General features: G+C 36.5%; 1 protein-coding gene across 1 annotated transcript; it reads right to left on the bottom strand.

The window, feature by feature from the left end:
• Nucleotides 1-7844: 7844 nt before the first annotated feature.
• LOC143238421 (uncharacterized) lies at nucleotides 7845-9447 on the bottom strand. The gene is made up of 3 exons (XM_076478642.1): nucleotides 9308-9447; nucleotides 8350-8989; nucleotides 7845-8109 (listed from the first exon to the last, which is right to left on the bottom strand). The coding sequence occupies exons 1-2, from the start codon at nucleotides 9314-9316 to the stop codon at nucleotides 8378-8380; spliced, it is 621 nt and encodes a 206-aa protein (XP_076334757.1). The 5' UTR covers nucleotides 9317-9447; the 3' UTR covers nucleotides 7845-8109; nucleotides 8350-8377.
• Between the last annotated feature and the right edge of the window lie 7227 nt (nucleotides 9448-16674).

Here is a 16674-nt window from a genome sequence, read left to right as displayed (position 1 = left end):
ACTGATCAAATAGCTTATCAGCAGTTACATACTAGTAATCCTTTGGTCCATATTCCGGGAAGGATAACAATTGGACCACATCCAGTCCACTCGAAGGGGTAAAGTTTCACTTATATCTAATAATATGCTCAGTGACGTTGGTTGTTAAAATTGTAAGAGAATGCACTAATAATACTTTGTACTGTTTTAATAGGATTTCACGATTGTGTTGTACACGTTAACCCTAAAATTTTTGTTTTTATATCGTTCTACATAACGCTTCAAGTTGAATTTTTATGTCTGTTACTATTTTTCATTTACCAAAACTGAACAAAAATATGAAGTTAAATCATTAATTTTCTGTTATGTTAACTGTAATATTGATGTTTTTATTTCCTGTTGTTGTTTATTATTATTAATTATTACATATTGTATGCTTCACATATGATTGAGAATTCTTTAATTAAAATTGCCCCAAAAAATAATGGGTTATGTAAAAATAATTGTTTATATAACTTATGTCCAGTTCCCAATGGTAATTTTACAGTTTGTCCGAAGCCCAGCATAGCCATGGATAAGGCTATGCAACTCGTAATCTGAGGGTCGCGGGTTCGGATCCCCATCGCACCAAACATGCTTGCCCTTTCAGCCGTGAGGACGTTATAAAATATCGATCAATTCCACTATTCGTTGGTAAACGAGTAGCCCAATAGTTGGGGGTGGGTGGTGATGACTAGCTGCCCTCTCTCTAGTCTTAAACTGCTAAATTAGGGATGACTAGCGCAGATAGCCCTCTAGTAGCTTTGCGCGAAATTCAAAACAAACCAAATCAAACCAGTTTGTCCTTGGTAAACTAACCACAGAAGCACAGAAAACTTTTCTCTTAACTGGAATTTATCCTTTAGCTCCTAAAATTCCAGAGTAAGTGGTGAATAATTTATAAACTCGATGAAATTCTTCAGAATATATACGACATATTTTTCCACAAGAGGGGCCTCGTAAACATTAATTTAAATCTAAACCGCGTACAAGATGTAGTTTGGTTTGAGTCCAAAAATAACAGTTTCCTTTGTTCGTAGTTCTTCTTCATTGTTAAGCCTAACAAAGATTTTAAACTGTCTTCCATTTGAATGTAAATTACGTTTATTGAATGTTTCTTATTACATGGAAATTACGTTGATCTTAAAATAGCATGTTCTTCTACGTGGACTATTAACCACCTAGTGGTGAATTGACTGCTACATTTAGGACATTTATATTTATATACCACATTGTTAGTTTTGTAGCAAGATATACGATTTTTATACTTGAAAAATAAAATTCTGTAATTTACAGAAACGTTGGAACAGGGGGCGATGTAGCACCTCCACTTTTACATAGTTGACTTATATAGTAACTTATATATCTATATTTTACTGGATAGAGTTACTTTCACCAGTTGCTGGTACTGACAACCTCTCACTAAAACCTGCATGTCTAGCCAGCCATCCCCAGCTGTGCAACTCAGTCCCACAACACTGATTTACATAGAGGCTTAAAAACACATCTTAACTCTAATCGAGGGTATACTAATTGACGAAGCTTCCTTAACTGGTTTCTGATCAGAATATCCTGTTTTCCAGTGTATAGAACAAAAAATAATATTTTGTTGTACTATACATCACTTAGATAGAGTAGAATGAGACGTATTATTCAAATAGTTATGGATTACTGGATTTATAACTCCCACTGGAAATCCATTTTTAATGGGAATTCTATAATATTTTCTATTTCTTTCTGCGAAAGACCATATTTACTACATGATTAACGTGTATCCTCGATGAACCAGGTTCTTCTCAAATCCTGTAAACGAGTTCTTAAAGAAAAAATCACACATAAATATATCTTATTTATTTTGAATGAACTGCTCCACGAACTGAGATCGTTGGTTATATCGACGTTTCAAACTGGATTTATGTTGTCTGTTGTATTCTCAAAAGCTTCTCTGAAAGTAATAAAGTTACCATTAAAATATCTTTTGTCATATAATTATTTAACTGTAGGCCATTCTTCTAGCCATGGTAAAATAGGAAAAGACTAATGAACGATAGAGCTGATCTATAGGAACGATAGCAACACCATAAAATCATTGTTAAGCAGGAAGTGAGATTCTTTGTTTAGAAAAAACTCACATGTTCCTTAAACACTTGTTCAGGAAATCACATTTGAATATTTTTAATTTGATACAATAGTTTATAGTATCAGTTTATGGTCTATTCTATTGGCATGTTGGTATAACATTATAACGTCCCCACGGTTGAAATGGCGAGGATATTTGGTATGATGAGGATTCGCAACTTTTGTTTGAAATGTGGCATATAAGTATAAATGTTTTTGCATACGATGAACAGTCTCGTCAGCCAATATTTTAGAATGAAGATGAATGAGCAAAAAAGCACTAAATTATTAACATTAGTGGCAATTTCTCTTTTCCCAATTTCACTTTTTTATGTACCTAATATTATTCCAAATACCGCAGCGCCATCTAGTAGTTAGAAAGGAAAGCGTAACAAAGACATGACTACGATAATTTATTAACCTTAGTAAAAGTTTTAGGGTTACACATAAAACTTCCAAGGTGAGAAATCATAAAATTTACCCCATCCCCAGTGAGTCAGTGGTACGTTTACGGACTTAAAATACAAAAATCCGAAGTTTGATTTCACGTGGTGAATAGAATGTTAATAGCTTATTATGTAGCTTCAAGCTGAAAGAAACAAAATTCTTTATGGTTTCGTTACTCGTGGCTGACACAACGCAGATAGAACGCAATGTGTAGTTTTGTACTTAAAATACAACAAAAAAAAACCTCTTACCTCTAACATAGCTGGGAGGTAAGGTGCTCGATTCACAATCTGTGGGTCAAAAGTTCGAATTTCCTTACCGATGATGCTAAACCTTACCGTCGCAAGACGTTATAATATGATGGTCGGTCCCACTATTCGATTAGAGTAGTCCAACAGTTGGCAGCTGGTGGTGTTGACTAGTTTCCTTCCTTCTAACTTAAGGACAGCTAGCGTAGATAACCCTCGAGTAGATTTGCACTAAATTCAACAAACAAACTTTAAACAGAACAATATATTTAGGTTTCAACTGATCTACCAGGTGGAGGCTATATGCACGCAGAAGTCTAATTTAATAACTTAATTTTTAATTTATTATTATTTATAGGGGGCGTAAGGTTAGCGTGCTCGAACAGTGAGTCCGATAGCTCACAGTTCGCTTCTTGTTACAACAACGAGTTTTTTGAAGGTAGCGTGAAAGTTTTAAAGATGAGAGGATCAAATCTTAGAGGGTCAATACAGTCAGACAAACTAGCTGAAGTGACTTCCATCTGATATAGTATTAGAAATTGAGTTTCGATACCCGCAGTGTGCAAATCACAGTTAATCCATTGTAAAAACCTTTGTGCTTAACAACAACAAAACTATTGGTAGAGCATTTCAAAATATTGGTACATTTTTCTCAAGGTTCAATTGAACTGAAACAAAAATTATGTTGTGGAAACGTCCGTGTGTTATATGTAATGATGTACAATAACAACGTATCTTAAACTTGTTTGTTTGTTTTTTGGATTAAGTACAAAGCTACACAATGGGCTATTTGTGCTCTGCCCACCACGGGTATCGAAACTCGGTTTTCAGTGGGAAAGTCCACAGACATACCACTGTGCCACTGGGGGGCATCTCAAACTTAACGTAGATGATGAATCAAAATAATAGAAAATGTAACCAAATGGAAAAGACTTTCTCTTTTTTTTCTTTAGGTGTTATTAAAATATAACCAATAGGATACCCACGTCAATATTCAGACAAACAACAAATGCAACTCATCCTCATGTTTCAGTTTGCACAATCCTGCAGTGGCACAACGATATGCCTGCAAACTTCGAAACAAACTAACTAACTAATGGCTGTTTCAATTTCCATAGTCTTATTTATACGAATGCCGATGCTTCGGTTCTTAATTGTATGCCCCTTATTTCGTGGCATGTGTGTTTTCTTATAGCAAAGCCACATCAGGCTATCTGCTGAGCCCACCGCGGAAATCGAACCCCTTGATTTTAGCGTTGTAAGTCCGTAAACTTAATGCTGTATCAGCGGTAGACTTTTGGGCTATACAAACTTCAATTTTTGAGTCGTTTCTATACGACTGAGCGTCGTTGGGTGGGTCCTCCCAGTTGGTCAGTGGAAGGTTTTAAAATTTGGTGAATTTCGAATGTGTCAGTCTGTCTATGCTGTGCCCGTTGCAGGTATCTAAGCCTGGTTTTTAAGCATCAATACTTACTGCTATGCTACTGAGAGGGAAGACCTAACCATTATACAATATTATTTAAAGTCATTTAGAATTATATCTGCAATTGTAGCGCTGTAAATAATGGGGCACGGTAATGTGGTTAGAACGCTTGATTTGCGCAATGTCAAAAGTTCGTACCTTGTCATGAAATATATTCGTTTTTTCAACCGTGTGGGCGATATAATGTTATGGTCAATCCCACTATTCATTGGTTAACAGTAATCTAAAGGTTAGAGGTGTGTTGTGTTACCTAGCTGATTTGCCTCCATTTTATTACATCAAAATAAGGGATGACTAGCCTCGATAGCCCTCGAGTAATTTTTGAAAGATCATTGTTTGCCCTCTAGATCTATAATGCTCAGAGCCGAGAGGGAAGGATTAAAATTACACTAGGCATATTGAAGTTGTCGATATGTTGCATGTATGATAGTCAAATCCTGCTATTTGATTAGGCATATTGAAGTTGTCGATATGTTGCATGTGTGGTAGTCAAATCTTGCTATTTGATTAGGCATATTGAAGTTGTCGATATGTTGCATGTGTGGTAGTCAAGTCCTGCTATTTGATTAGGCATATTGAAGTTGTCGATATGTTGCATGTGTGATAGTCAAATCCTGCTATTTGATTAGGCATATTGAAGTTGTCGATATGTTGCATGTGTGGTAGTCAAATCCTGCTATTTGATTAGGCATATTGAAGTTGTCGATATGTTGCATGTGTGATAGTCAAATCCTGCTATTTGATTAGGCATATTGAAGTTGTCGATATGTTGCATGTGTGATAGTCAAATCCTGCTATTTGATTAGGCATATTGAAGTTGTCGATATGTTGCATGTGTGATAGTCAAATCCTGCTATTTGATTAGGCATATTGAAGTTGTCGATATGTTGCATGTGTGATAGTCAAATCCTGCTATTTGATTAGGCATATTGAAGTTGTCGATATGTTGCATGTGTGATAGTCAAATCCTGCTATTTGATTAGGCATATTGAAATTGTCGATATGTTGCATGTGTGATAATCAAATCTTGCTATTTGATTACACAAGAGTTGGTTTTGAGTGCTGTTGATTAACTAAGGCTACAGTCTTTCAGTTTAAAAAAATTAAGAAAGTCTATCAAAGAAAGCCCTCGCGAAATTTAACAGACGAACTTACAGATATGGTAGAATCAAGATTACCCGAATTTCTGTTTTCCTGAGAGGCCTAAAGTAATGAGAACAAACTGAGTACGTGCTAGTATATTTCCCTTTTATCAAAATTATTTTCTTTTATTTCTCAGCGAGTCGTCCAGGTCGATATCAGTGTGAAAGTACACGTGGTATCTATTATGAACGAAGCAGTAATGTAAACACCAAGTCAGTTTATTTTTCAGTCAGCGAGACAAATAAAATCTGAAAGTGCAAAGGAATGACTAACAGTCACTTTAATAAAAAAGTGACAAAGTATTTGTTTTTCGTAAGTGCACAGAAAATTGCACTTAATGTTGAAGGGGAATTTTGAAAAGACCTGGTTCCAGAATATCAAAAGTGAAAGGGCAATGAATTAAAATATTAAAACATTATTCGGAATGAACTAATACGGAAAATTCTCATATTTCTGATCTGGAATCTAGAATGAAATTAGAAGAAGCCTAACTCAGCATTTCTACGTTTTTTCTTCACTTTGCAATAAAATAATCTGAATTAAAAAGCTAAAAAAAAACAAAAAACAAGTTGGAATGTTGATCAGGGCTTCTACTTGTTTCCTTCTAGATTCCAGATCACAGAAACGAGAATTTCTATTGGAACACGACGTAGGTTTGTTTGTCGCAAAAAAATCTAGATGGTTGTCTGCTTTAACCTTCCATAATTTTGAAGTTGTAGGCTAGAGGAAATGCAACTAGGGAACATTACTCATCGCCACCTTTTGTGCTAATCTTTTACCGACGAATTGTGACAGATCGACTGTCATATTATAATGCTTCCACTATTGAAAATGTGAGCATCTTCGGCGACTGATTTCGAGCCCACGACCTACTGATTATGCTTCTACTTACCAGGTTATGTCAAGCCTTAAACAACGTCAAAGTTAGTTTTATTTGTACGCCTCCCAGTGGCACGACAATATGTCTACGGACTTACACTGCTAGTAATATGGTTTCGATACCCATAGTGGGCAGAGCACAGATAGCTCCTCGTGTTGCTCTGCTTAACTTCTAACAAAGAAACAAAAATATTTTGTGATCTGTTAATTTTTGTTCAATATTTATTGTGAAATATCGGACATGGCTCGCGGACCCGTGAAGTACCCTCGCGGGACCCATTTTAGAAAAGTCCATTGTTTAGCTTTGTCTTTAATTAAAACCATACACAACTTTTGTTTGTTTTCAGCACTACAGAATGTGATATTTAGAATTTTGTATTAAGAATGACATTAGGACTACTAATGATAAGAAAGGGGGATCGAGATAATTCTTGGAAACTATGGCTGACCTGACGCCTCCTCTGGCGCCAAGAATGGCTTTCGAAAATTTGTCTTGTTAAAAATTCCTTACAATTCTTTGGATTCTTATTTTATGTTTTATAGCAAGACCACATCGAGCCCCTGATTTTAGAGTTGTAAATCCGAAGACTCACTGCTGTAGCAGCGGAGAACTATTTTGCAAGGTATTGAATGGTTTTGAATCTGATATGTGCAATGATGAAATATACGATAAAATCCTTAAGGAATTCGTTGATACGTACTGACATTAAATTTGAACATCAATGAATTAATAAAACCCAGAAAATTAAGCGCTTAGGTTCAATTCGTCACGTACCCCGCTGGTACAGCGGTAAGTCTACAGATTTACAACACTAAAATCAGGGTGGACTCAGGAGATAGCCCCATGTAGTTTTACTATAAGACAACTCACACACATTAAATTCGTGACGCTCTCCAGTGGCTCAGCCGTGAACTTCAAAGTATATTATGTCAAAATTACAAGTTCAATCTCAGCAGTTTCACAGTATAGTTATCTCATTGCACAGCTTTGTGCTCGAGCGAACAGTTCGAAACCAAAATCACCAAGAAACTTACGTTTACAGCTGTGAACTCAACTTTTGTGAAAATGAGCATAGATAGAAAAATTTTAAGGATTTCAAATTTACACAGTGGACTGTCAGCGCACTTCGAAATATTGAACTAAAGTCTTATGATTGTACGTCAGGACATTTACCTGGGAACTGTTATTAAAATATCGTGACTTATTAGGGGGGCCGTAATTAAATCGTCACATTTGTTTACGACGTGTATATGAATAGTGCTATATCAGACTTTCTTTAACCCTACATATATCGCTATATTTTTACTGTTTTTTTAAATATCTCCAAGTGTTTATTCTGATAATGTTATGCTCTCTTCAAACAGAATTTCAATTTGAATCTAACAACAGCTTATTGTAATGGTTAGCGTGTCTACAGAACATTGACTATCAAAAGAAAAAGAATCGTTTGATAGAAATAATTTTTTATAATTAAAATTCTGTTCATCAGCTAGAAAAATTTACAACATATTTTTTGAGGAAATTTATTTTCTATAATAAATTAACAGAAGAAACAACAACAACAACAACAACACTGTTGGATCAGCGTTTGAGAATGACAGCAAAATGTCCCTGAGGTTCAAGAATGAACGGAAAATGGAAGAGCAACACAGTTGTTGAAGGTCCAGCAGATGCCAGTGGTGTAGTGGATAGTAAAAAAAAAAGAGAGAGAAAGAAAGTGTTGACTGCTAAGGGGCATAAAGTTCTGTCTAGATAGGTCGTGTCTTCACCACCTGTGCAGAAGAAAAAATGTATATTTTTAGACAGTTTTATCCCTTCCTTGCAATCGGATGGACATTAAAACCAAGTTAAATTCTAGCATTTACACCAGAAAAAAGAAAGTGTAAACTTTTTTCTCTAGTTGAGCAAATTTCTTTACTAAGAATATGGTTCTCAAATTTGCATTGGGAAATAAATAATAGTTAAGTGGGTAAGTTCACGTAAAGGAGAGAGACCATTTAGATAATTTGTACCTGTTCACGCTCAGCGGGTGATCTTTGTTTAGTGGTAGATAAGGCCGCTGTAACCGGGAACGTTCAAGTAGCCACTTCCGTAAGCACCTCCAAATTGACCATGAGCTGCGGACAGTTTTCCGTAAGCACCATAGCCGTGGGCAGCGGACAGGCCCTTGGCACCATAAGCTCCGTGTCCGTAACGACCGTAAGCGTCAAGGGCACTGGAAGCGGATTTGTCACTCAAACCGTGGGCACTGCCGTAAGCAGCCTGGGCGCCGCCGATGTTGTGGTAGCCAGCCTGCTTGTCGTATTTGTAGGCCTTCTCGTAGCCGGAACCCTTGTTGCGAGCGTAAGCACCTTGATCGTGGTATCTGGCTCCGGCAGCACCGACAGCACCATAAGCTTTGAGATTACGGTGGGCAGCGTTGGCCTTAAGACCAGCGGCACCATGGGCAGCCTGGCCATAACGAGAGTGGGCAGCTAGAGCTCCGTAGCCAGCGGCACCAGCGGCGCTATTCAAGTAGCCATGGCTACCGTAGCCAGCTCCGTAGGCTCCATAGGCTCCATAAGGTCCGTGGGCGACGAGGGCTGGACCATGGGCATAGTAGGCAGGTACACCGGCGTAGGCCACGGCAGCCAGCATAAAAACAATAGCTAACTGCAAAACAGAAGAAATAAAGAGTGGTTAGCATTAGGACAAAAGATATTGTAAGGTTAGAATAAATTCAAAAGACTTAGGGAATTCACTACTGAAATGAATCAGATCTAACATTTCGTCAAATATCTTTGTTAGATACAATACTGCTATATAACAGTTATACGTATTCAACTGAACCCTACAAGAAATACACGTAATTACTGTAATGAAACAGCTAATGTAACGTTCGTCATAACTTAGGTTTTGGTTTCACTTTACCAGAGAGCGACTACCGTTCTCTATGAAAGAACGTAGTTTGTTATCAACCAATTCACTCACCACTTTCATGTTGTAGAGTTTGTTAAACCTCTGAGACTATAGAGTAAGCAAATGATACCTAAGGAATTCTCAGACGCTGTATTTATACCGTGAAGGTCTGCCAAAAAAAAACAAAAAAAAAACACAAAGCAAGAACGGTTACGATGCTCTCCTTTCCACGCGCCTGCTTATTGCAATGGCCAGAGGGTGGGGTGCTCAAAGGGTCAACGAAAACGCACGTTCTTAACTGACATTCGTTCCGCAGAAATTGGGTCACTTTCGACTTCACTGGCACGCCCTTTCAGTCGTAGTCCAGATGTGAGTTACAGGGATACTAAAACTGGGGCATGCAACACACGTTCGGACTGGAGGGTTAGGAGGAGTCCAGATTTGAGGTTTTTTTTTCTGGTTTTAGTTAGGGAGTGGTTTCTATTCCACAATAGCATTACTTGTGCCTTGAAACTCTAGAAAACATTTATATCTCTCGTCATAAATGAACATTTTGTATATATTCTATGGCAGACTCTGTTAAGAGACATTTGAAACTTATGAGAATTTCAATGTTGAAGAGCATTGAAATAAAAGATATTTTTCTTTGTAAGCACAAACTTCTGAACTTCCGGGAGCCGCCTTTCCTCCCTTTCTTTCTTGGTATGAGCTATTGGAAGATCCAGTAAACAGAGACATAAAACGTTTAATAAACATCTTTTCTAGAAACAAAAACGCAATAAACCCTGTGAATATTTTACTTAAATAGTTAGAATATTATTTTATATTTGTCAAAATATTACTTAAAAATTTCATAAATGAAGGTGTTTTAAACAGTATTTTTACCACCGCAAGTTCTACGCAATTGAGGTCGCTTCGTAAAAAAAAAAAAAGGAGGTATAGCTTTAAACAGCTTTAATTAATGAAAATATGTTTTTGTTTTATCGATTAAGTCTAACGGTAGAAACTAGTTAAAAAAAAAAAATAAACTTTCGTGGTTTTCTAGACATTTGTTGAACTAACACAAATCTATATATATGTATATATATAATTATTTTTAATTCTCGGGTGCGTTTCTTTCAGAAATTTCGCACAAATTTAAAAAATGGCTTATTTGATCATAGCAGTACGTAACATTTAGATAATAAACTATAGAGAAAGGAGTTAGCCAACAACACTTATGTGTGTTTGTTTGTTTTCTTACAGCAAAGCTACATCGGGCTATCTGCTGATTCCACTAAGGGGAATCGAACCCCTGAGTGTAGCATTATAAATCCATAGATTTAGTGCTGTACCAGCGGGAGACTCAACAACACTTACTGACAACTATTTGGTTACTTTTGTCCGCCTAGATATTAGGAACTGGCTATCACGCTTATAGCACACCCACGTCCCTAAAGCGCGATATGAAGTAGGAAACCATGTTGTGGATTTTGTTATATTAATTTTATAAACAAACTGGCTTGTGTTTAGACGAGAACAGTTTTATGACAAGTGGGAATTTTATAGAAGTGGGAAATTTAAAATAAAAGCGGCCGAAACAATCGGCTACAGGACACACTGTGTTTTAACAGGAATGATAGATATTCCACCTTCAGACTGTGGTAATCTAAACTATCACATATTCTCTGCTCTACTGGACCCTTACTTCAGATACCAAATATCATTAAGAAATACACGAATTTTGATTAAATTTTTTCATTCTTTCCTTTTTCTCCACACCAAAAGTATTTGATAAAAAAACATGCTTAACTTTTAACGTTTTCTTCAAATTTGGTACACTGATATATCTTTTAAACCTACAAATATGAGTCTTATTTGGTGTAAATATAAATTACACGCGCCAAGTTATTCAACAAAAACCGCTCAAATTTGACGAATACTTTTGCGCACACCTACGCAAAACTTCGCGTGAGCCATTAGCCTAACGTTTTTATTACTGTTTAACCTAAGACTAACGATAACCTATTTTTAGTTTGTTTGTTTTTTGTCATTCGGATTAAAGACGGCTGATTTACAGCGGCAAAACTATAAGGACGTGCAGATACCTAACTTTTGGTTAGGCCAAGCGAAGTAAATTAGTAGTTTCTCACTAATTTTGTTGTAATTTTTTATTTACAACTTTTCAGTACAGATTTACTAACTTGAAAAAATTATCCTAAATAAAGCGTGTTTTGTGTCACGTGATAATAGCATAAGCGATTATTATAAATAATGATGTTTGATACGGCTGTACGGATTGTATGGGGGATTATGACAATAAATTGTTAATCTAAATTCAATGGCGCTGTTATAAAGGAAAAGGTTTGTTTGTTTTTGAATTTTGCGCAAAGCTACACGAGGCCTGTCTGCGCTAACCGTTCCTAATTTAGCAGTGTAAGACTAGAGGGAAGGCAGCCAGTCATCACCACCCAACGCCACCACTTGGGCTACTCTTTTACCAACGAATAGTGGGATTAACCGTCACATTATAACGCCCCCAAAGATGAAGAGGCGAGCGTGTTTGGTGCGACGGGGATTCGAACCCGCGAAGTAGGAGTCGAGTGCTTTAACCACCGAGCCATGCCGGGCCTGAAGGAAAATGAAAATATTAACACTGTTTCAGAGCGAAAAAAGAACTACCACCATATATTTTAAAGAACCTGATTTGTTCTGTAAAGTAAAGGGTTTTTTTCAAATAATAGGGCTGCGATGCTAAAGCTAATCTGGGTTATTATCGAGTGTTACTTTCTTACTTGTCGTGGTTTGTTGGTGTGTATTGATTAAAAGAAAGTAATGATAATCTAATCAAAACACTTCAGGTGTGAAAAAAGGTGCAGCTAGGAAAAGGACTGAATGTGTAACGTAAAGAAACGAAATCAAAATTGGCGGCCAGACGGATAGCTACACTTAGTGTGTGTTTTCTTATAGTAAAGCCACATCGGGCTATCTGCTGAGCCCAATGAGGTGAATCGAACCCCTGATCTTAGCATTGTAAATCCGTAGACTTACCGCTGTACTAGCAGCTACACTTAGAGCAGTGATAAGAATGTTGAGACAAATATTCATTCATTTAATTATCCGAGTTTTTTGTTCATCATGATGGTTGGTAAAATGAAATTCACATCCTGGCTAACTAATGAATGAATATTTGTTGTAAAACTCTGCTATAAAGCTTCCAGTTTTGATCTCATTCCTATAAGTCGCACACTCAATCTCTTCTTTGGTCACGTCTTTTCTTTCTTTTTTTTTCTTCATCTAAGGTGGGATTTAAAGAATATATCGTAGTACTCCTCAATCATGTATACTATAGAAATGGACAACATTTCTCTGCCTAGATATAAAGATTTGACTGTTACTTTTATAGTACATTCAGATGTTTAGCCCTCGTAAAAGAAATTGTTTGTCACACTCATGAGAAAGGTCTTGTGTATTGTAACTTTCAGCGTATTTCAGCTGTATTTGTTGACTGCCTTCCCTGACTTGCAATACACAGCTGAAGTGCTGAGCGTGGCTTAGTTATTAGTGTACTTATATTGTAACTCCGAAAATAAATAGCTTTTTTTCTTTCCATCGTATGACTGGCAGTTATAGTAATGTATATAAGTTAAGAGGGCTGGCATGGTCTGGTAGTTGGAATATCCAACTCTCAAGGTATGTTGTTGTTGTTGTTGAATTAAGCACAAAGCTACATAATGGGCTATCTGTGCTCTGCCCACCACGGGTATCAAAACCCGTATTTTAGCGTTGTAAGTCCGCAAACATACCGCTGAGCCACTGGGGGGCCTCAAGGTATGGATCGAGGATTCTGATCACTGTCACTGAACATACTCGCTTTTGGGTTTAACAATACATAGTGTCAATCCCTATAAGCGTTTTGTTATGTTTTGGCTCTACATAGCTTGGTAGTTAGGGCTCTCGACTCGCAATTGTTCGAATCCCCGTCACATCGAACGTGCCCTATCAACTATGGGAGCATCATAATGTGACAGCCAGTCCCACGATTCATTAGTAAAAGAGTAGCTCAAGTGTTGGCGGTGGGTGATGCCTTCCCTGCCAAATTAGAGAAGAAATGGAAACTACTACAAAAGAAGTGTAACATCAACTAACGTTCCCCAAAGGTCTTGTATTAACATCAACTAACGTTCTTGTATGTATCCTGAGGACTTTTAAAAAAAGTTTCCCGTGTTGTTCCTAATCTTTTTTTTTTTTTTTCTTTCTCTTCGTTAATCAAATATTGTCGTTTTTGGTTTGTAGACTTAATTCATTATGAGAAAGAAAGACGTAGGCCTGTTATACTTTCGGCTACACGAAGATAAAACGTGTATCTTGTGACCGCTTTTCATTGGTCGGATTATAAAATATGGCGAACGAGTACAAATCATGTAAGAAATGAAATAAAGCAGTGGCGAATTGAACTTGGTTAACTACTAATACTTCCCACTTTGACTTTTGTGATTGGTTTATACCATGATATATATATACACTATACTCACTTACACAGTTTATGCTGGAACGTTTCAACGTTTTGTCTTCGTTTTTAGTATTTTCCTTCTTCATAAGCGTCCTTTAATTAGCTTATTTATTCAAAACACTTTGACGTAACTACATGTTGCCCATCCAATACGTTTCCTCAACTCAGATCCACGTGACTGACTCTGCATTTAACTTTTCTTGAAGTTGACAAATTGCAATCCTCTGAAACTAATATTAAAATTGTCTTTTATCTTCTATCGTGTCAGTTATAGGTGGAGTGTATTTAGAAAAATGTTATAGATTATATAATGTAATGATTAGAGTTACTATCATTATAGTATCGGTGGACTCATCAGGTGGCTTTGCTATAAGAAAGCACACACATCATTGTAGTAAATGTTTTGGCATTAAGTGCTTTATTGCATTAACGGGGGCGTTTTTTTATAGATATCTGAGTCATTATGTACATCTTATTTTATTTCATACGTTTTGATGAATTTTGTCCTTTTCGAAATTTGGGAAGAGAAAGAGCAAATATTAATACTGAACATGTTCTCCATCCAGTTGGATAAAAAGGAATTATTTACTGAAAAGTTTAGACGTTTGTGGTTACCTGATATTATTTATTACGTAATAATACTCCATTGTTCAGTAATACGTCAAGTAGAATAAAGCAGTAAATTAGTCTTAAAGTACAAGTTTAACTCATGCATATATATAGAAGTTCGCATACATAGTCAGTCAAATAGGCCATTGATTGTCAAAGTGTGGTCCACGGCTGGCCCAAAATGTAACTCAATAACAAGATTTTTCAAATCAAACCTTCTCTAGGTCTTTAGCCCTCTTTCTTCTGTAAAAATCAAAGAGGGAAGGTTGTTTTGGCAAGGCTACGCATTGGTCACAGTTTTTTAACCCACCACTTCCTTTTATCTGGAACTGCTGCACCAATGTATGGTCTATGTGGCACTCAGATTACAATCATCTACATTTTATTATCATGCCGTCGTTACACTCTAGATGACGACACCATTTTAAAGATATTTGTAAGGCAGGTTTGTCCTTGACTTTGGCCCATGTTATAGGTGATACTGCCCATCTCACTCATGTTTTTACATTTTTAAGAGCCATTGGTCTTTTACATTTAATTTAAGGTTTTTTTTATCGGACTATATAGTGTTTTAGCATGATTTCTTTTACACATTTTAATGTTTTAACACGATTTATTTTACACATTTCAATTTTTATTTTGACTTGAACCCAGGACTGGAAAAGCCAACTTCAGGTGACTGACTGCAAATTCGATCTTCATGCTTCAGTCTTCCTGGCAAGTCTTAATTTTACACATTTTAGTTTTTATTTTTCTTTTGAACTGATCCCAGAACTGGAAAGGCCAACTTCAGGTGACTGACAGCAAGGGTGTACTTCTTGCTTCAGTCTTCCTGGCAGTTCCTAATTTTACATATTTTACTTTTTATCTTAATTGTCCTATACCTATACTGTACCACATCTTGTCTGGCACAGATAGCCTTGTAGCTTTGTGCCAATAAACATTGAATATCTACCTACCTACCTGACGCCCAACGCCACGAAAGAAGCTATGCAGAACAGGTGGAGTAGGACCAGTACGTGATGGTCTGTGATATATTTTGCCCTGTCGAAGTGGTCCGCAAAAGTAACTGTTTGAGAACCATTGAAATGGATGAACGGACAGTGGAGATAGATGTTTCTAGTCTTGTTGTTTTTTGTTTGTGTTTTTTTTTTCTCGTACATTATTGAAATTAATAACAAAGTCCACGTTTTAGCATAAAGAGTAAACTGGTTTATCTTCTCCTGAAACCCTAATAAAACCCAAACGTGCTGATTTTTTTAGGGCTTTTTCAATCAAGGATAAACATTTATTGGGAATATGGTTGCTTTGTAGGCCAATCAACTAATGTTACACGCTGCCTTTGAATAGCCTAATTCATCGTCCATAAAGGTTGCTGAATTAGACACTGAAAGTATGGCAATAGAGTAAACTTTAGTACTGGAAAAAACAACAAAAAAAAACATGTACTTTGGAGGTAGTTTTATGTCACGTGACATAAAGTCTAAAATGTGTTACATCACCGTTCTATGACAAATATTGAACCATTAATTCTGTATGTGCACAAACTTAGAATCCCTTACGGGCAGGGGTTCTGATATTAAGCAATGGATTATTCTTGGTTTGATCTAAATTTCGCTGGAATTCAACAGGGAAAAGGGGATTTTTTTTTTTTACCTATTTCATTTATTGTTTTACAAACGTTTATTAGGTAGGTTGTTTACAAATGGTTTAAGTATTAAGCTGCTAATTTCCTCACATCTCTAAAACCACACAACTATAGAAGTTCGATGATAAAAGCGGTGTAATGTTAACCTGAAACATCAAAGAAACACTGATAATAATTGAAACTGAACAATGTTAACCTGAAACATCAAAGAAACACTGATAATAATTGAAACTGAACAACGCTAACCTCTACAACATCACAGCTTAGGCCATTTTAAATTTCGCTCAAAACTACACGATGGTTATCTGCATTAGCTGTCCCTGATTTAGCAGCGTAAGATTAGAGGGAAGGTAGCTAATCAACACCATCCACTTCCAACTTTAACCAACAAATAGTGTGTGATCAACTGTAACATTTTTGACCTCCCCACAACTTAAAGGGCATATTCGGTGTGACGGGGATTCCAATGAATGCGACCTCAAGCGTTCTAACCACCAGACCATTCCAGGCCAAATTAGCACACTAGCAACTGGTCGGTGATTGAAACCACGTAACTCTTAACCCATAAAATCACAAAAACTCTGCTCATGGTTGGAACCTGTTATGTTAATAGTCGGCCGCTAAAAATTTAAGAGATATAATAGCTATCATCGTTTCACAAAATGTATTGCTTTCATTAAATGTCAGTTT

The sequence above is a fragment of the Tachypleus tridentatus genome, chromosome 2 (genome assembly GCF_004210375.1).
Source record: "Tachypleus tridentatus isolate NWPU-2018 chromosome 2, ASM421037v1, whole genome shotgun sequence".
NCBI classification, from domain to species: Eukaryota; Metazoa; Arthropoda; class Merostomata; order Xiphosura; family Limulidae; genus Tachypleus; species Tachypleus tridentatus.
This window is presented reverse-complemented; position numbering and strand designations above follow the sequence as displayed.